General features: G+C 56.2%; 8 protein-coding genes across 8 annotated transcripts; 4 read left to right on the top strand and 4 right to left on the bottom strand.

Annotated features, from left to right (window-relative positions):
• Positions 1-338: 338 nt before the first annotated feature.
• Positions 339-3,528, bottom strand: BKCO1_300036 (importin 13; the record flags this gene model as incomplete). Its single annotated transcript, XM_020274195.1, has 4 exons — positions 339-411; positions 467-1,213; positions 1,266-2,361; positions 2,493-3,528. 4 exons carry the CDS (start codon positions 3,526-3,528, stop codon positions 339-341), a joined length of 2,952 nt encoding a protein of 983 aa, XP_020134440.1.
• An 820-nt stretch (positions 3,529-4,348) lies between these two features.
• BKCO1_300035 (xaa-pro aminopeptidase) lies at positions 4,349-6,571 on the top strand (the record flags this gene model as incomplete). Its single annotated transcript, XM_020274194.1, has 8 exons — positions 4,349-4,424; positions 4,489-4,548; positions 4,608-4,773; positions 4,823-4,884; positions 4,937-5,161; positions 5,210-5,255; positions 5,305-5,775; positions 5,827-6,571. 8 exons carry the CDS (start codon positions 4,349-4,351, stop codon positions 6,569-6,571), a joined length of 1,851 nt encoding a protein of 616 aa, XP_020134443.1.
• Positions 6,572-7,141: 570 nt separating this feature from the next.
• On the top strand, positions 7,142-9,038 carry BKCO1_300034 (calcium calmodulin-dependent protein kinase type 1b; the record flags this gene model as incomplete). The annotated part of the gene is made up of 4 exons (XM_020274193.1): positions 7,142-7,681; positions 7,734-7,788; positions 7,844-8,908; positions 8,959-9,038. 4 exons carry the CDS (start codon positions 7,142-7,144, stop codon positions 9,036-9,038), a joined length of 1,740 nt encoding a protein of 579 aa, XP_020134442.1.
• A 195-nt stretch (positions 9,039-9,233) lies between these two features.
• Positions 9,234-9,926, bottom strand: BKCO1_300033 (uncharacterized protein; the record flags this gene model as incomplete). Its single annotated transcript, XM_020274192.1, has 3 exons — positions 9,234-9,371; positions 9,444-9,812; positions 9,897-9,926. The coding sequence occupies 3 exons, from the start codon at positions 9,924-9,926 to the stop codon at positions 9,234-9,236; spliced, it is 537 nt and encodes a 178-aa protein (XP_020134437.1).
• A 411-nt stretch (positions 9,927-10,337) lies between these two features.
• Positions 10,338-11,767, bottom strand: BKCO1_300032 (arginine biosynthesis bifunctional protein; the record flags this gene model as incomplete). The annotated part of the gene is made up of 2 exons (XM_020274191.1): positions 10,338-11,229; positions 11,283-11,767. The coding sequence occupies 2 exons, from the start codon at positions 11,765-11,767 to the stop codon at positions 10,338-10,340; spliced, it is 1,377 nt and encodes a 458-aa protein (XP_020134436.1).
• Positions 11,768-12,076: 309 nt separating this feature from the next.
• BKCO1_300031 (origin recognition complex subunit 2) lies at positions 12,077-14,011 on the top strand (the record flags this gene model as incomplete). Its single annotated transcript, XM_020274190.1, has 1 exon — positions 12,077-14,011. One exon carries the CDS (start codon positions 12,077-12,079, stop codon positions 14,009-14,011), a length of 1,935 nt encoding a protein of 644 aa, XP_020134439.1.
• Positions 14,012-14,784: 773 nt separating this feature from the next.
• BKCO1_300030 (het-s domain protein) lies at positions 14,785-16,357 on the top strand (the record flags this gene model as incomplete). Its single annotated transcript, XM_020274189.1, has 2 exons — positions 14,785-14,843; positions 14,899-16,357. The coding sequence occupies 2 exons, from the start codon at positions 14,785-14,787 to the stop codon at positions 16,355-16,357; spliced, it is 1,518 nt and encodes a 505-aa protein (XP_020134438.1).
• Positions 16,358-17,777: 1,420 nt separating this feature from the next.
• On the bottom strand, positions 17,778-19,576 carry BKCO1_300029 (hexose carrier protein; the record flags this gene model as incomplete). The annotated part of the gene is made up of 3 exons (XM_020274187.1): positions 17,778-18,209; positions 18,327-19,417; positions 19,480-19,576. 3 exons carry the CDS (start codon positions 19,574-19,576, stop codon positions 17,778-17,780), a joined length of 1,620 nt encoding a protein of 539 aa, XP_020134584.1.
• Between the last annotated feature and the right edge of the window lie 215 nt (positions 19,577-19,791).

Raw genomic sequence — 19,791 nt, 5'->3', positions numbered from 1 at the left:
GGATGATCTATATCGTGATGAAGCAAACCTCTAAACCCTTGGTATCTCCGCCCCACCCTATCTAATGCTAAGCGAGCAGTACTAGGCGACTGCGAATCGCTAACCAAGAAGACCGTTACATGGTCGAAAATACCATATCTAACGGCTCGAGGCAGACCAAAACAATCGCTTGAAATTTCTGTTCGCCGTCCGCATGCAAATGCTACCGAATTTCCCTATGCAACCCGTCTGGTATCCCTAAGCGCCTCTCCATCTAATCATCAAGAATGAGAAAGAAACCAATAATGTAGACAAATCCTTTGATATCCTAACTCAAGCATAGAACGTCAATTGAACCCCTAGCGCTGCAGGTCTCGACACTTCTGCCAGAAGTTGTTCGATACGGTCTTGGTGCTCAGGCCACCGCGAGCCCTGGTGCACCGTTAGCATTTAGCATACTCGTTAGGCGGGTTCCAAGCTGACTTACGCAACAATCATCCTCCTAAACCATTGCCTCTCCTTCTCAGGCACTTTCGGCGCCGGAAAGTCTGGTGCATTCAGAGCGTTGTCTATCCACGTGCTGACCCGCGGGTGCTTTGTAACGATGCGCCGCAGTGGGAGCGTAACCTCTTCGAGGCTGGTGCGCTGGGCTTCGCCTGCTATGTTGAAAACGAGCACCTTGACGAGGAGTGGGCCGAGCGCCTCAAATACCTGGTCGAGTGCTGGCTTCACCGGTGATACTACGTCGTTTGACACAGTAACAAAGGATGCCCAGAAGTGAGCTGCAGCACGCTTAGGCAGAACGTCCGGCCCTTGGAGGCAGCGGATGGTGAACATGAAAACGAACTCAGCCGCCTGCGGTGGCTGGCCAAGAAGTATCAAGGCGTTATGGCGAAGAATCTGCTCCAACACCTCCACGCAGCTGTGCGCAACATCTGGCTCTGCCGATGGTTCGGAAATTGACTGTATGGTAGCCATAATGTGCTCAACGAGCAGCTTGGCTGCTTCAGTAACAGGAGTGCCATCTACTTTGAGCTGTGAGGAGTACGCGTTCAAGAAGGTGCACATCGTTGAAAGTATCAGCGTAAGACGTGGGGTATCGGTGGTCGAGCGCTGAACGAAGCTCACGAAGACGTGCGGAGGAAGGACAAGAGGTCCTGGCATTCGCTCGGCAAATCCACTCTTGAAAACGGTGCAAATGGCCTCGTTCACTTCGCCAAACTGCCCGAATACACTGCTTGGTTTAGTCATATTTCACTCCTCAAAGCGTGTAGGAGTAGACTTACTGTGCCATCATGTCTACGCACTTGATGATTCGATCTTGCAGTTCAATTCCGGCTGGCTGGGTATTCCAGAAACTCACGGTCGAGACATCTTCCTCTTCCAGATCGATCACCTCCAACTTCTCCGAGTCTTGGGATTGGAGAGCTTTGCCCATCGCAGAAATGCAATGAAGCGCTGTGCAAGCTGCTTGTTCTGCCTCTAGCGGCATGTTCTGACTCATGCTCTCGAGAGCCTTGCGCACGTCCTCCTCGATATATCTCAGAAGCAAGCCGATATATTGACAGCGCTCTTCATCCGACGGTATGGCCTGTAGGATGGAGCAGATGCCATTGATGACCTTCTCTTTTGTATATCTATCCGCAGTAGGGGAGTCCATGAATGCTTGGTAAGCATGCAGGAAGTTTGGTAGTTCCGGGACAAGCGCTTTCCTACAAGCGGAGCAGAGTAGGGCGATGGCCTTCGCGGAAAGGATCGCTGTTTCTGGAGAAGTGAGAGCGGAGAAAAGCGAATTGAGGGGGGCGACAAGGAACTCCTGGCGTCGAATGAAGAAGTCGGCATAGCGACCAAGCAAGTCAACCGCGGTACGTCTTGTCTTGGTGGGAACGCCGGGGCCGAAGACGTCTGTCGTGAGTAATGTGGATCCTAGAAGTTGTGACAAAATATCCTGGCAGGCCAATCTCCTCGCGGCTTCCTCCGACATCGCTTTGACGCAAAACAGAGAGGCCTCGACTTTCATCCAGTCTTGCTCTTTGATGCTGTTTAGAGCAATCCCAACAAAGCCGCTCAGAATCTCTACGCCACAGACACGGAATGTGTCGCTGAGGAAGTCCATCACATCGGTGCGAAAGGAGGCAAACGCTTTGACCGTATCGTCGTCCCAATGCTTCAAGCCCTCAGGGGGCGGGATGTGAATCTTCCCCCAATACTCTTCTGCCGCTTGAAGCAGGTGGCTCTTCATAATGGGCGAGAAGACAATGTCGTCGTCGATAGGATCAGCCATTTCGGAAGCGACATTCCCCCAAAACTCTAGCGCTTGTACAGAAGCGCTTTCATCTTCCACGGGATATCCGGGAACCTTGAGGATTTGGTGCATCAGAACTATTACTCTATTAGCACAAGACCCATACCACTTCACCATCATCGTTTGTGCCGACGAGAGACGTGCCGTAGTTGTCGCTCACTTTGAGATTGCATAAATGTAGAGGGGTTAAAAAGCAACTAGAACTTACCAAGGACGTTCTGCCAGTCGTCGGCGGTCACCAGCAAGCGTTCCAGAATAGCTGCACCGAAAGCAAGCAGCAAGGTGAGGAATGAGTCCGTGTCTGTATCACCCTCGAGTATGTTGCTCATTTGCTGCTCGCCCCAAGGGCTAGTGATCAAGTTGTGAATGAGCTGAATGTGCTCCGTTTCGAACAAGCTGCCTACTCTCTTTCTCAAGAGCTCTGCGAACCCCTCGGAAGAATTGTCCGGATCAGAATGCATGCAATGAACAGCCGGAACGATGAGAGATTGGATGAGCTTCTTGCGTCGGACCACGCTGTCCGCTTCGCTCTTGGTACGGGTGACAAAATAGGCCCATTCAACCATGCAGCCCATGCCCTCTTCGTGCAATCTGTCGGATGATGGGCCCGCATATTGGATAGCATGGCCTATGATTGCGACGAACTCCTCAGTGTTCTCTTCGATGCGGCCCTCGATCTTGGCTAGGACGCTGGTCCCATACGTCGTCCTTTTGACTTCCTCTACCAGGTTGCTACCGAACCAGAGAAGTGCGATAATCTGGGGGACTGCTAAGCTGCCAACAAGCTGATCAATGGGCGGATAATGCTCGAGGTCACTTGTTAAGACGGCTTCGCCTTTTACGAAAGAGCAGACAAGCTGGCGCGCACAGTGGTTCCAGGTTACGTTGCCATTGAGGAAGAACTGAACCAAGGTGGTGCAAAGCTTCCGCGTCACAAGGTCCTTTTCGCCCTCGGAGACGAGCTTCACGAGCCATCCAATGAGCCTGAAAAGGAGCTCATTGGCAGCGTTTTCGTCGAGAGATTGAGGGTCAGAAGTCAACTTGACTGTAAATGTCAAGGCGCCGAAGAACCGTACGTTGATGTCGCTGCTTGCGAGCAGAGCGTCGGCGATCTGCCATGCTTGAGGAGACCTTTGAAGTAGCTGGAGATCCTTTTCTACCTGACTGATGGTCTCTGGATCTCCAGGTTGATAGAGGCGCTTCACGAGGCCTTCGACCTCAGCAATGGATGTGACACCGGCCATGGTGGTCGCGGACGGTGCCCTGGTGTGGATTTAGCCCGAATCGTCCTAGAGGGCCTGGATTTTTAGTACGGGTCTCAAAGCGGGAATGCTCGTTTCCGGTCGGAAAGAGCGAGTGGCACGCCGCACAACTAGCCAGGGACAATCTTCACAGCGCTGGAAGTGAGGTAAGAAGCCAAGGTAGAAATACGCATAATCCGGCACTCGGGAAAGCGACTCACTTCGAGATTGCGGGGGGTGCTCGATCAGTCAGAGGAGTTGGCACAGCATTCGGGCGGGAACAGGCGGCTGTTGGTGTTTGCGCGGCAAAGGAAGGATGCCGGTCAATGCCAAAAGTGGTTGTCCGCAGCTGCAAGGCTGCAAGACCGGCGCTGGCTCCGCAGAATTTTTTTCGCGCGCGCAGTTTCGGGCTCGCAAACCGGACGAGTGTGGGAGTCGAGAGCCGCCGCAGGTGAGCATAGCCAGCCGCCGAGAAGCGGGCGGAGATTTGTCGAAGGCGTGGACAGGAGCAAAGCGGCGGGCGTGCGGGCGACGGGCGTTTTGTTTGCAGGGTTTGCAGCTGCAGCGGGCGCCTTGGCAGCTGCGGCGGGGCAGCCGCGGCTGGCGCCCGTGCTCAAGCCGGCATCCATCGCTCGTCATCTCTGGCTCTGGCAGCTCCCGTCAACCAGACTCCCCCACGCCGCCCGCAACCCGCATGCAGTTTGTGCGCTTCTTCGCGCGCAACGCCCACTCCGTCCCCATACAACCCCATGCTAGCCTAGCTTCGCTCTTCTTCAAACGACCCTTCCACTCCACCATCCCACGACGGAGCACCGCCGACAATATGGAGACCGTTGTGACCACTGAGCGCCTCACGCATCTGCGCCGATTGATGCTGGACAACCAGATCGATGTGTACAGTACGACCGTGTGCCCGCGCCCTCGCCCCATGCCGGATACTGATACTGATGCACCACGTCGCAGTCGTGCCCTCCGAAGATAGCCATCAGTCTGAATACATCGCGCCGTGCGACGCCCGCCGAGGTTTGACGCCGCCCCGACCACCATCATGCCCGCCGTCGATGCTCATACGTCGCATGTAGAGTTCATTTGCGGCTTTTCGGGCTCCGCAGGCACCGCCGTCATCACCCTCAACAAGGCCGCTCTCGCCACCGACGGTCGCTACTTCAACCAGGCCGAGAAGCAGCTGGACAGCAACTGGGAGCTCCTGAAGCAGGGACTGCAGGATGTTCCGACGTGGCAGGAATGGTAAACACCGCTACACATTTCTTTTAGGGCGTAATGCTGAAGGCTGCAGGACCGCCGATCAGTCAGAAGGCGGCAAGACCGTTGGCGTTGACCCTCAGATCATCACTGCGTGTGAGTGCACCGCCTTGAAGACATCTCCTTCTCAGAGCTAACGTGGCGCCAGCCGATGCACGTAAGCTCGCTGATAAGATTAAGAAGAAGGGTGGTGCCGACTTGAAGTCGGTCAGGGCGAATCTCGTCGACATTGTCTGGGGCAAGGCTAAGCCTGCGCGCCCGAACGAGAAGGTCCAGGTGCAGCCTTACGAATTCTCCGGCAAGGAGTTCAGTGAGAAGTTGTCAGACATACGCCAGGAGCTCAGCAAACGCAAGAGCGCCGGCTTCGTCGTCTGTATGTTTTCGTGACCGCTTTGCGTGACCTACCGCTGATTGTTGCTAGCGATGCTTGATGAGATCGCTTGGCTCTACAACTTGCGTGGAAATGAGTTCGTCTTGTCCACCTAACGTGCCTCTGATACGTACTGACAGGACCAGTATCCCATATAACCCCGTTTTCTTTTCCTACGCCGTGGTCACCCCGGAGGCGGCTACGCTCTATGTTAATTCTGACAAGCTTACCCCTGAAGTCAAGGCTCATTTGGGAGATTCTGTCGAAATCAGGCCGTACGACTCCATTTTTGGCGACATTGAGGCATTGAGCCAGAGTGCCGCCGCCAATGGCGAAGATTCCGAAACTCCGGCCCAGAAGTACCTGATCTCTAACAGGGCATCATGGGCGCTTGTGCAGAGCCTTGGCGGCGACAAGAAGGTCGATGAAGTTCGTAGCCCCATTGCTGATTCCAAGGCAGTCAAGAACAAGGCTGAGCTGGACGGCATGAGGGCATGCCACATCCGAGACGGAGCAGCTCTGATTGAGTACTTCGCATGGCTCGAGGATCAGCTCATTGCCAAGGGCGCGAAGCTCGACGAAGTCCAGGCTGCGGATAAGCTCGAGGCCATCAGATCGTGAGTAAGCATCCTAGGGCTTTACAAGCATAATTGCTTACCCCTTCTCAGGAAACACGAGAGGTTCGTTGGCTTGTCGTTCGATACCATTTCTTCTACCGGACCGAACGCAGCCGTCATCCACTACAAGCCTGAGCCAGGTAACTGCTCGGTGATCGACCCGAAAGCAGTCTACCTGTGCGATTCTGGCGCACAATATCGCGATGGCACCACGGACACGACGCGTACGCTCCATTTCGGTGAGCCCACGGCGATGGAGAAGAAGGCCTACACCCTTGTACTCAAGGGAAATGTTGCCCTTGAGAGGGCGAGATTCCCCAAGGGCACAAGCGGCTTCGCTCTCGACACCCTCGCCCGCCAATTCCTATGGGCAGAGGGTCTAGACTACCGCCACGGTACCGGCCACGGCGTCGGTTCTTTCTTGAACGTTCACGAGGGCCCCATTGGAATTGGCACCCGCGTGCAGTACTCGGAGGTTCCACTTGCCGTCGGAAACGTCATCTCGGATGAGCCAGGCTACTACGAGGACGGCAACTTCGGCATTCGGATAGAGAATGTCATCGTGGTTACGGAGGTCGACACGCCGCACAAGTTCGGCGACAAGCCATACCTGGGCTTCGAGCACGTCACTATGGTCCCTATGTGCCGCAAGCTTATCGATGAGTCGCTCCTCTCGCCGGCTGAGAAGAAGTGGCTCAATGACTACCATGCCGAGGTCCGCGAGAAGACGGGCCCGTACTTTAAAGACGATGCGCTCACAACGAAGTGGCTGGAGAGAGAGACGCAGCCCTACTAGATGCTGTATAGGGACGATGATATGGGAGCACCAGGAATGAACAAGTCATGAAGCAAGGAAATTCTATGTGAGAGTTTGGGTTAGATATCATGTACTGTTAGTATTGCATATTTAGAATCGGGAAGAAAACGAAAGAGTCACCTCGACGCCCGCAGTTTGTAGGCCGGTCCATGCTATGTTTACTGACCCAAATGACAGGAGCTCGAAGTACCGACAACAATGCTGAAATTGTAGAGCCAAGGAGGGTTGCGCCACAGTAATACGAGAGCGAAATAGTCTCGATCCATTGGTTAAGTTGTTGTTATAGGTTGTTGATGCCACGTAATTTCGCCTTGCATGCATGTAAGCCACCTGCAGCTCGCTCGACGACGTGCATCCCGAGGCTGAAGGGAAACCCCACTACTGATCAACCCACATCGCTCGCAACCGCAATCACGTCTCAGAACTTCGGGCAATAATTCCAACCTTGGCGCATCGGCACTGGCCGCTTACCTACAGCTCGCTTCACAGTCATTTTCTCGTCAAGTGTTGGCCTCATCTAGACGGAGTTGAGGCAGCTCAGCCTTGCTGATGGATGACTTCCTCCAGCATTTCAGGCTTGAAGCCACGACAAGAGGGAAGCATACATTCCATAGCTTCGACAGGAACGGTAGGAGAAGGGTGGAGAAGTGGACGCAAGAGCGAGATGTTGGCCGAGGAGCGTACGGAACCGTGTGGCTGCAGAGGCGTGCGAGGTCCAATGAGGTCCGGGCTGTAAAAGAGGTTGCCAAACACGTTCCTATGGATCATCTGAAAGAAATCAGGGCGATAGCGAAGTTCTCGAAGGCAAGGCAAATAACTGCAAACACTTTACGAAAGCATTTATTACAGTTGATCGCTAACGCTCTGCAGTACACCGAGTATTTTGCGCAGTTTTTTGGCTGGTACGAAGATCAACAGTCGTATTACTTGGCCATGGAGTACATGGAACACGGGTCTCTATATCAATATCTGAGAGTCGTGTCGGTGCCAATTCCGGAAGATCAAACAAAGGAAATCGTTGCACAGTTGCTGGAAGGCCTGCGCTTTATGCACGAGCACAACTACGCACATCGAGACCTCAAACCTGGAGTATGCTTCCCTTCATAAGCTATAAATGGCCCTCATGCTGATTCTAGGGCAGAATGTATTCATCGCGGCACCAGCTCCTAATTGGTGGGTCAAAATCGGTGACTTTGGTTGGTGCTGGTCAACATAAACTCTACAGACCTCTTCTAACTTTATGGATGTCAGGCATCTCCAAGCGTGTGACAGACGACACCACGCTCAACACTACTGGTGTTTACACAAAGGCATACTGCGCGCCCGAAATGAGAGGATTTGTCCGGGACCGTTTCGAGACAGACAGCTACGCGTACACATACGCCGTGGATATCTGGTCTCTTGGCATGATTGCATTCGAAATCTCGACCTTGAAACACCCTTTTCGGACAAAGAACGATCTGATAGCCTACTACGACAGTAAAGAAAAGTTTCCCGTGGAGGAGCTCACGGCGATCCCAATTTCGCAAGAGGGCATCAGTCTGATCTCGAGACTGCTCCAGCCGAGGCCTTCTGCGCGCCCCAATTCCCAGCAGGCACTTGCAGACCCTTGGCTTCAATCGCGAGAGTGCATAAGAGGAGGCGACACCATGTTCGAAGATGGCTCTACCGAAGAGACCGACAACGAGTTCGCATCAGCAGAGGAGACTTCCACGCCGGCCGAGCATGATTCTACAGTCAGGGCTCCCAAAGTAGAAGAAACCCACATGTCTTCGACCTCTGCAAAAAGCCAGATACCAGACCATGTCAGTACGGGTAGAACATCATCAGTCTCAGGCGAGGAACTTGTGCATAACCACGAAGACCTTCGTGGCACAGTGGGCACCAACCACAACTCTCCAAGAAACAGCCACTCTAGTGTGGCTGAGGAAACGATAACAAGGCCCCTCCGAGAAGACGGTGTGGCGCTTAGGAATTCCCCCAAGGAACATTCGCCAGCCTCTGAAGGGTCTGGAAGCTATTTCATATATGAAATTGCAAGCTCAGACTCTACAATCTCAGTGAACAAGAGGATCCATGGGCGTAGACGGGGGTCGATTGATAACTGGCTGGGTTCACAATACGGAGGCGACCTGAACGAACAAGAAATTGAAGCACAAAAAAGGGAAATCAAGAAAGCGAAACGAAATCTAACGGAAATGAGATTGAATCAACGTATCCATCGTTTAGGACGTATGGAGCGAATCAAGAGTACAGAAACCATTGATGGAAGTAGGGTGGAAAGGGGGAAACGACAACGTGAAGTGCAGAAACCAGGTGAGTTTGGGAAGTTTAGAACACAGCACAGGCTGACTAGCATGAAGTAGTGCATCCTGCCCGAACATATGTTCGGTCCAGAAAAGACAAGAAAGACAAGAGAGCGGAGTCGTCATGTATACTGATATGATACATGAGGAAAGTTGAGTTTCAAGTAGAGCTGTTAAGCTCACGAGATTTACAGAATTGGTAAATTCAAAACATGGATTTGGTTATTCAAGAAAATCATTCAACTCAGCCCTCCTTCCGGGATATCTGACACCAAACCGCCGCGTCCAAGTCGTTCGTTTTCGCCGTTCCTCATCCATTGCCGGCTGTCGGCCGCTCATGCCGAAGCGGCAACATTGCTACTGCTCCTGCTCTTGAGGTAGTCCTGCCTGTACTTGTTCTGGTCGGTCTCCTCGCCGCGGTTCAGCGGCGTCCACTTGGGCTCGTCCTGGAAGAGGCGCATCGCCTTGGTATACTAGAGTTTCACCGTCAGTGCCCCGATTTCCCCCCGCGGCATCCACTCTGGTACCGTCCGCAGTCCACTCACATTCTTCTCGTCGGTCGTGAAGCGATGATAAATGCCGGCAGGCATGATGACCAAGTCGTGCTTCTCGAGCCTGATGCGCACCCACTCGTCGCCCTCGCTGCGGACGTCGAAATAGCCCGCGCCGTCGAGGATGTAGCGGATCTCCTCGTCCTCGTGCAGGTGCTCGGAGAAGAAGTTCTTGACCTTGGTCTCGTATTCGGGCAGCGTCGTCGGCGAGATGGTCACCTCGTCGCGGTTCCTGTAGTTGCGCTCGGCGGCCAGCGCGTTGACGGCGTCCAGCGACGGGTAGTGGAAGTAGCGGATGCCCAGCGCCGCGAGGTAGTCGGCGGGGACGTCGCGACCCGAGTCGTGCGGCTCGCGTTGGTCGCCCTGTGCGCGAGAGAGAGAGCGTCGGTGTTAGCGGCCGGCGTTTGGGCGGTGGTGGGGATGCAGGAACACTGTGGGGAGCGGTACCGGAAGGTTGTCGAACCAGTAAGCCCTCATGATAAAAGTGTTGAGTCAAGCTGCTGCGTGCCAGAGAATGGGTCGGCGGAGGGGATTGGGAGGAGAGTTATGACGAGCGGGGCTTGGGCTTGGGCATATATTTTTGAGGGCTGCAGAATGGCGGGCTGGCGGGATGACGCCTTCTGCAGATCTGCGTCAGACTCAGCACCAACCGGCTGGCCGCGCTCCGTGCCTGCGCTGTGCTCTGTGCTGCCCCTCCTCCACACACTTCCAACCCCCGCATTCTGATTGGTTGCGCGGCGCCAGGGATCGTGTTACGCAATGCACACTCGCGGATGATCAATCGTGGCATGAGCATGATATATTTTTGTGGCGGCTGTGGCCTATCCAAAATTGTCGCTTGGTATAATAAGACATCGCTGCAGTTGCAAGGAAAAAGCAAACCAGGCTCTACGTTCTGTAGTCGCCGTTGATCGTGACATACTCGTGGCTGAAATCGCAAGTCCAGTACACAGCCTCCTCGCCAGGCGTTTCGCTCAACCTGACCAGAATCTCCAGGTCCTCGGCCTCAAGAATCTGGGCCGCGCGGGACTCATCAACCTTTTCGGGCTCACCCTTGACAAGCAGCTTCAGCTCCTCGGAACCATCCGTAGGGACAAAGCTGACGCTGGTCTGGGTGGGGACGACGCTTTCGACACCCTCGGCATAGCCGGTGGCGCACAGAATGCGGCCCCAGTTGGCGTCCTTGCCGTACAGCGCCGTCTTGACCAGGGGAGAACGAGCAATGGTGGATGCAACCTTCTTCGCGTCCGCGTACGTGGCAGCATTAGTAACCCGGATCGTGACGAACTTGGTGGCGCCCTCGCCATCGCGGACAACGAGCTGGGACAGATCAGCAGCGAAGTCGGTCAGGATCTTCTCAAGCTCGGCGTAGCCAGTGCTGGAGGCGGAGCTGATCTCAGAGCCACCGGCGGCGCCGTTGGCCAGGATGGCAACAGTGTCGTTAGTGCTCGTGTCACCGTCAATGGAAATCGAGTTGAAGCTCTTGGTGACGGCGGCAGTCAGAAGCGGCTGCAGGGCAGAAGGGGCAACGGGAGCGTCAGTGCAGATGATTCCGAGAAGAGTAGCCATGTTGGGGTGGATCATGCCAGCGCCCTTGGTCATGCCGACGATCGAGTACGTGGTGTTGGGGGAGCTGGGGAGGGTGAATTGCCGGGAGAGAAGCTTGGGGAACGTGTCGGTGGTGCAGATGGCGCGAGCAGCCTTGAGCCAGTTCGAGTGGTCGTTGCCCAGGCCTTGGTGGGCTGCCGGGATCTTATCGAGGATCTTCTGGATAGGGAGCCTGCAAGCTGCCGTTAGATGGACCAGCCAAGCGGGCAGGACGAGCCGGCATACCTCTGGCCGATGACACCAGTGCTCATGACGATGCTCTGGCTACCCTTGGCGTCGCTTTCGCCAAAGCACGCGTCTGCCTTCTGGCCCATTGCAATTGCATCCTCAATGCCGCCCTTGCCAGTGACGGCATTGGCGCAACCCGAATTAACAACGACGGACCGAATGCCTGCGCCGCTCCTCGTCTTGAGCATATCCCTGCTGACCGTCACGGGCGCAGCCTGGAACTTGTTGGTGGTGAAAACAGCGGCACCCGAGCAAGGCGTCTCGGACGCGATCAGAGCAAGGTCGTCGAAGCGCGTGTTCGAAGCCTTGACGCCGACGTGGGCGCTGGAGGCGAGGAAGCCCTTGGGATAAGTGCCAGAAGTGGGAATGTACTTCTGCTTGGCCGGGGGGATGGATCCCTCGCCAGGGGCAGAGTAGTTGCGCACGAAGCTCTTCATGGCGGGCACGAAGCGCTGGAGGGTGGACGGCCGGGAGGAGGCCATGTTGACGGCCCTGTCACTGCGCGTCAGCTGTCGGTCGGCAGCGAATGGAGGCCCAATTGGATGAGGAAAGAACACAGTACCTTTTATAGCCGAAGCTCGAGCTCCGACGACAAGCTGCAGAGGGTCTGACTGGTACGAGGGGTTTAGACTCACAACCCGCGCATGCGACTCACTCGGAAAACTTCCAAGCTCCCCCGATGACGGAGCGCCTTATCGCCGCCACAGCTCACACGTGCTGATTGGGCCACGACTTTCCATTGGCTCCACCATCGCCGACGCGTTCCCTGTCGCGAAAGCTGCGCCGCCGGAATGGTCAACAGCGCGCCCGCAACCCGCGCTGCCTTCACTGCGCTTGTTGGCTCCTTCAGGCACCACGAACAACCCGAACCGTCGCCAATGCCCAGCGCAAAGAGAAAGCGAGGCGCTGTCGACTCTGAAAACACCACTCCGCGAAAACGACGGCCTTCGCCGCTCGATGAGACCGAAGATGACGAGATAGCTCTTACTCCTTCGAAAAAGAGCACGCTCTCGAGACGCCAGACTGCTGCCGAGACGCTAAACAAGAGCCTTGCTCGTACTAAGCTCGACGACGAAGCAAACGGCCAACCCAACGGCGCAGCAACGCCCCGATCGCAACGAAGAGTTCTATTCGCAACACCTTCGAAGCACGACGACGACGAGGACGAGACCCCTAGTGGTACACCGACTATTGTCAGAAATGCAGACAGGTCTGCGCGCCGGAAAAGTGCCCGAAGGCTGCTACAACGCACCATTGACGGGGGCCAGAGCGATGAAGACGTAGAAGACGAGGATGCCCTGGCCCGCCAGATCTGGGATGAGGAAGAGGTAGATGAGCTAGGAGAGGATGAGGAAGCAATCGCAGCGTCTGAGCCCGCTGCAGTCCCGGAAACACCAACGAAGCGTGGGCGGGGGAGGCCCAAGGGGAGCACAAAGAAGAAACAACGCAGCCCAACACCACCGCAAGACCTCCCACCGCACGAGAAGTACTTCTGGCAGAACCGACCAGGCGGAACGAAGACATCGAATAACACGCTTCCCTCACATGCCCTGCTGAACCACGATGAGTACTTCACTCAGATGCAGAAATATGAGGATCCACATGAGGATGACATAGCCTATCTACACGCACTACACTCCCGCTCATTCGACCAGTGGGTATACGAGCTGGAGAATGGATTCAATATATGTCTTTATGGCTTCGGCTCAAAACGGAAGCTTGCCGAGGACTTCGCGGGCCATCTCTATCACCACCAGATCTCTGCGACAAACTCTACCCCCCGAATCATAATCATCAACGGCTACAACCCGACTCTCACCCCGAAGGACATCCTCACCACCATCCTCACATCTCTCCTCCCCTCCAGCGTCAAGCTCCCGGCGACTCCCCCCCTCCTCCACGCCCTCCTCCTCACCACCCTCGCCACCAAGCCCCCACCCACGCCCCTCACCCTGATAACCCACTCCCTCGACAGCGCCTCCCTCCGCCGCGCCGCGACCCAATCCCTCTTCGCCAGCCTCGCCTCGCACCCGCACATGGCGCTGCTCGCCACCGCCGACACGCCGACCTTCCCGCTCCTGTGGGACCTGGGCACGCGCTCGGCGCTGCGCCTGCTCTTCCACGACTGCACGACCTTCGCGCCCTTCGCGCCCGTCGAGCTCGACGCCGTCGAGGCCGCCAACGACCTGCTCGGCCGCAGCGGCCGCCGCGTCCAGGGCCGCGACGGCGTCGGCTTCGTCCTGCGCTCGCTGCCCGAAAACGCCCGCGCCCTCTTCCGCATCCTCGTCGCCGAGCAGCTCGCCGCCGGCGCGGACCTCGACGACGACGCTGCGGCCGCGGCGCTCGCGGCGCAGGCCGCTCATGACGATGATGATGCCGATGACGGTGACGACGATGTCTTTGGTTTCGCGGATGTGCCGCAGACGCCGAGTAAGAGGGGGAGGGGGCGGGGGGCCAAGAAAGCGGCGGCGGCGGCGAAGGAGGCGGCGCTGCTGCTGCCTTCGTCGGCGGCGCCCGTCGTCGTCGGCGTCGAGTATCGCGTGCTGTACCACAAGGCGGTCGAGGAGTTCGTCTGCAGCAACGAGATGGGCTTCCGGACGTTGCTGAAGGAGTTCCACGACCATCAGATGATCGAGAGCAGGAAGGACGGGGGCGGCGCCGAGAGGTTGTGGGTGCCGTTCCGGCGGGAGGATTTGGAGGGGTTGTTGGAGGAGTTGGTGGAGTGATGGGTCGTTCGCTTCCTTCCCCCGAACGGTACCTTTTTTTTTTTTTTGGTTTGGATACTGATATGGGGGATGGCGACTGAAATATTGGTTATAAAGTGAGCATAGTTTGCGGTGGCAGCATAGCATGTTTTTGCGAGATATACCAGAACGCGGAATAGAAATCATATTTATGTTTACAACTTTCATATTCGGCCAACATCAGTGGAAAGGTCAGGGGAGGCAGGCGGCTGCCCTTGGATTAGGAAAAATAGAAGTCGAAAGGCCCATCTGCAGCCTCAGAGCTGTGATGATGAGTGATTCGATTCTGATAGGGAGGGAGGGTGTCGAGATGATCAGGTAGTGTTTTTGCAAGGCGGACGTCGCGGCTCCGTCGTGCGGCACAGCCAAAGCAGGCTGCATATGTTGCACAAAGCCCTTGCACCTGACTGCACCCTGACCTTCAGCTGCGTGAGGCTCTAGCGGGGGTCCAGTAGTCTGACTCTTGAGGCTGGTATACCAGGCGCAATTTTGAACCCAGCGGAATAGTTACAAGTGTCCTCGGAATTGCGTCGCTTGATATACACGAATTCATTTGAGTGTGTCCTTTCCCATTTTCCGCGCCAAAAACGGCAGTAGGCTGGAAGATGCTATTTTTGGGCGATGGTTGCCAAGTGAGTGAGCGTCGGTTATGTATCACAAATTAGCAGTTCAAGCAACGTCAACTTGTTTGCCTGCAGCCTCGCGCATACAGCTCTCGATCGTCAACAACCCACAACTCATCGCCGCGAGAGGAAATGGCAGAGACAGTAGGACTCGCGCTGGCCGTTCCTGGCTTAGTAGATATCTGCCTGAAGTAAGCATAGTCAGCAGACGGGCCCCGATGCAGACGCTTTGCTGACACTACGTAGATCCGGCTCATTGCTCGTTCAGCGCTACAAAAACCATGCAAACGCCGAGAGGGAGGTGGCCGAAACTGTGCTGCAACTGCAAAGTATCTGGCTCGGCATACGGCACAAGCTCGAGCACCTCGGCTCCCAATGGAACGAGCTACCTCCTGAACTTCAAGCACACGAAAACAGCGTGCTCGTGGTCTTGCACAGTAAGCTCTGCGATGCGGGCGCAAGTCTGGACAGGCTCATCGGATTGCCAGAGGAACAAGCAGACCACCAGCGCGTTATGAAGAAAACCGGGGATGTCCGGAAGCTAAAGTATGCCTTGTGGGGGAAAAGGTCTCTGCAGGAAGCCATCGAGAATTTGGAAAGATGGGAAGACAGATTTCACCGCTCCCTGTCGATGATCACGATGATTAAGACCAAGTCGGCGCGGTATGCGATTCCCTCGACGCCGACAGCGAAAACCACCGTCACAGCTCAAAATTTCTGTAACTTCGTCGACCCCGCAGAGATTATCACCATCCAAGATGAACCCATATCCTTCTCCGACGCTGTACTGTGCGTGAGGAACCCGCCCGGCGAACGCGTTCTCGTCGATAGAGCCCCTCGCTCAATGAGCAAGGAGGTCGTGCAATCTCTCGCAGAAAAGTTCAGCGGAATGGATCCCTCGAAGACGAATCTACTCCCATGCCAGGGAGTGGTCGAGATAGCCGGAACCAACACCACCGACAGTTCCTTCCAGTTCGTCTTCAGCATCCCCAAACACGCCAGCGAAATCCGCACGCTCCGATCCGTCCTCCTCTCCAACGACAACAACACCACCAGCTCCTCGCTCAGCGAGCGGGTCCGCCTCGCCAAAGCCCTCGCCAACAGCATCATCTTCCTGCACCAAGCCCGCTTCGTGCACAAGAACATCCGGCCCGAGACGGTCGTCGTCTGCAGGACCGATGAGCTGGATGCTGCCGCCTCTTCAGCTCATGCACTCGGCACACCCTTCCTGACGGGCTTCGAGGCACTCCGCGACGAGGACGGCACGACGTCGCTGAAGGGCGACGACCGGCGCGAGCGCAACATCTACCGGCACCCGCTGCGACAAGGGATGCAGGCGCAGGACAAGTACAACGTGCGGTACGACGTGTACAGCCTCGGCGTCTGCCTGCTCGAGCTGGGGCTGTGGACGGCGTCGTTCGTACGCTACGGCGACGAGAATGCAGCGAGCGTCCGGGCGGACCTGGCCGCGGCCAAGTGGGCGTTGAAGAAGCAGCTCGTGGACATGGCGAGGCGCGAGCTGCCGGGGCGGATGGGCGCGATTTACGCCGACGTCGTGGTGGCGTGCCTGACGTGCCTGGACAGCGGGAGCGAGACGTTCGGGGACGTGCCGGAGGACGGTGGTGGTGGTGACAGGGATGGCGTCATCGTCGGGGTGCGGTATATCGAGAGAATACTGGAGCGGATGGAGCAGATTGTGGTGTGAGTATAGTCTGGAGCGGTGCAGTTGCATCGAGACATCACCCACCCATGCACGTGCAGCATGTCTGGTGCGACAGGGTCCATGGCCCCCTTGCATGCATGAACCAAGGCAGTGATACGCGCCGTTAGACAAGAAGAAGGCACCAGGGTGACTTGCCTAATCGGGCTATTGCGAGTGGGCACCTCCTTCCCACAACGAACGCGCCGATCGGAACGCCTTCCAAGCGCACCAAGCGCGCTTCCCGCGCTGCGTCCAAGACTGCCGAGGAAACGGAGGCTCCGGGACTCATCACTGCCCGAATCGTTCGCGCCGACCCGCGTGGTCGGGTAGACCCGAAAACCCGCTTTCTTGACCAGCTGCGACCAACAAGTCTCCAACAAAGGTGAGCTGCCCCATTCGCGCTGCTGTTTCGCCGCCCCACTAATCTCCACCACATCAATAAACGGCAGCCAACTGCCGGGATTCCAGCCTGCAGGCTCCAGTGACGTCGTGGACCAGTGTTCGGCGTTCGCCCAGAGTGCTGGGAGTCCCTACCCGGTATAGTGATTAGATGCACACAGCCAATACCCGAGGCTCGACCGAACCGCGGTACACGTTAGTCGCCACTACCACCACCACCATGCATTATTGCAGACAGGAGTCACACCACGCTCAACAGAAAATTCTTTAATGGTCGTATGACCAAGTCACTGCTCAATCTGCCGTCATGTAGAGCCGCTTTTGCATGAATGTCATTCTTACGTGCGTAGTCGAAGCAAGTTTCTCATGAGCCATTCTGCGTGGGCGCGTGAGTTGACAGCTGAACGCATAGGTAGTGACTTTTCAAACTCAACATACGCATCCACCCATACGATTCACGTATGTACATACGCTAGCGGATATCTCGATTGCTCTGTCAATTGAGAATATCGTGCTGAATTGGACATTTGAAGTCACGCTGGAAGACCAAGAGGAAGCAACTTTGTGAAAATATGTATATTCAGTTTTTCTGTGGTTCTAAACACCAGTGGGTATGCGATGCTGTATCTAGCTATATTCCATCTTTTTCATGAGCGACGGGACATATGTCTAGCAGAACACCCGCGAGCGCGAGTGACGTTACACGCTCGGATCCTGCTGCTATCCATGAAACAACTTCTGAAGCCAGCTGCGCCAACTACTTGGCCGCAGACGTGTCTGTAGACCAATCTTGCAGTCTATGGTATCATTCGGTAAAGGAAACAACAGGGAAGGAAAATGTCCCAACAGCGCCGCGGAATTATTAGGCGGCGCAGTCGAGGGGTAGTACGGGGAAATCAAAAACGCCAAGAGATGCCGTCAAGACGGACATCGATGGTGCCGGGACAATCGAGTCCTGCCGGATAATCGCTGCTTGCAGCAGGGAAGAAGTCGATCGACTGAAAAGGAGAGCATGCTCCGCCTTTTACACGTGCTGGTTGCCGTTCTCAACCTCCTTCTCCGTGTGCTCCGTCTTCTCGTTCTCGTCGCCGCTGGTGGCAGCCTCATCTCCCGAGACGAAGCCGTACTCCTTGGCCTTCGCGTCGATCTCGTCGTCGGAGAGGAAGGGAAGCTCCTTGGCCGCGGTGACGTAGCTCGTGTTGTCGAGGAAACCCTTGGCGAAGATCAGGTCGATCTCCTCAAGAGACCTCATGCGCGTCTCAGGGTAGAAGAAGTAGATGACGGGGAAGAAGCAGGCGTTGACCACGGCGAAGAAGAGGTAGGTGCCCCAGCCGATGCTGTCGATCATGACCGGAACGACCATGACGATCAAGAAGTTGAATAGCCAGTTGGTAATGGTCGAGACGGCGTTCGCCTTCGCGCGGGTCTTCAACGGGTTGATCTCGGCAGGGTACAACTGTTTTACGTTAGAATAGCGTTCTGTATCATGCATGATGTTGTGGAGGTTTGGAAGTGGTGGGGGGATCGGGGGTTGAGTTTGGGATTTTTTTTTTATCGAATCCAAGTCACTTACCCATGGGAGAGGCAGCCAAGTAGCACCGAAGAACGCAATGTAGGTGAAGAGACCAACAGCGGCGCCCTTGGCATCCTGGGGGTTGCCGGGAACCAAGCAGGCGAAGACAAGGACCATGGACAAGCACTGGCCAACAGTGCCGATCAGGAACAGCTTGCGGCGACCAGTGCGCTCAATCAGGAACCAGGAAGTGGTAGCGAAGATGGAGTAAACAATCATGTTCACACCGCCTAGGAGCAGAGACATGTCGGTAGTCTCACCAATGGTATCCTCGAATAGAATGGGGAAGTAGTAGATGACGGCGTTGCAACCACCAAGCTGCTGCATGAACTGGGACGAGGCACCGATGAGCATACGGCGGCAGTGCTGGGTCTTGCCGCCAGTGAGGAGGTCGCGGTAGCTGGTGTTGCCACCGGCGTGGCCAGAGGCGCGGATACCGTCCATGATGATGGAAGCCTGCAGCTTGGTCTCGTCGTCGTCGACAGTGAGACCACGGAGAGCAGCAATGACCTTCAAGGCATCGTCGGGGCGGTCCTTGCTGAGCAGCCAGCGGGGCGACTCGGGAAGACCGATCATGGCGAGGACAACGATCAGACCGAAGAAGATCTGGAAGGCGATGGGGAAGCGCCAGCTGAGGTCCTGGTTGCCGTAGCTGCAGCCATAGTCGATCCAGTAGGCGATCATGGTGCCGAAGGCGATGATACCACCCTCAATGCAGATCAGCAGGCCTCGGTTGGTCGACCTGGAACACTCGGCCTGGTAAGTTGGGATCGTCGAGGTGTTCATGCCGTTGCCAACGCCGGTGATGGTCCGGCCGATGATGAACTGAGCCATGGCCTTGCTGCCCTTGACAGCGGTGATCTGGATGACGACGCCGAGAATCATGACGGTAGCACCGATCATGATACCCTTTCTGCGGCCAAGCCTGTCGCCGTACATGAGCATGACGATGGCGCCGAGCAGACAGCCGACTTCGTAGATGGCAGTGACGAAACCCTGGTAGGTCTTGTCGTCATTGGTCTCGGGGAAGTAGGTGTTGAAGGGCTCAGAGGCGATAATGCCAGACATGACACCCTGATCGTAACCGAAGACTGGACGGAGAGGACGGTCAGCGTCAAGATGGCAAGCAGTGCGTGCAGGACTGAGAGCTTACGCAGGAAACCGGTGGTGGAGACGATGGAGACGACCATGCTGAGGGTCTTGCCCCGCATGCCCAGGAACTGGGGCGTCTTCACGTTGACTTCCGTCATGGTTGCGAGTTGCCGGCGGGAGGAATGTCGAGAGGGAAGTCAGCGCACTCGGCGCGGGAGGCACAGCGGTTTAAGAGCTGCGGACTCTGGGAGCCAGCCAGAGGTCGTGCGGAGCTGGGGCTTCTCGGAACCGGGGAACGAGGCTCAGCACGTCCCAGGGCAGTGTGTGGAGCGGGTATCAAAGAACAACAACGCTGGCACGATGGGGCAGAGCA

The sequence above is a fragment of the Diplodia corticola genome (assembly GCF_001883845.1).
Source record: "Diplodia corticola strain CBS 112549 chromosome Unknown scaffold3, whole genome shotgun sequence".
In the NCBI taxonomy this organism is placed as follows: Eukaryota; Fungi; Ascomycota; class Dothideomycetes; order Botryosphaeriales; family Botryosphaeriaceae; genus Diplodia; species Diplodia corticola.
This window is presented reverse-complemented; position numbering and strand designations above follow the sequence as displayed.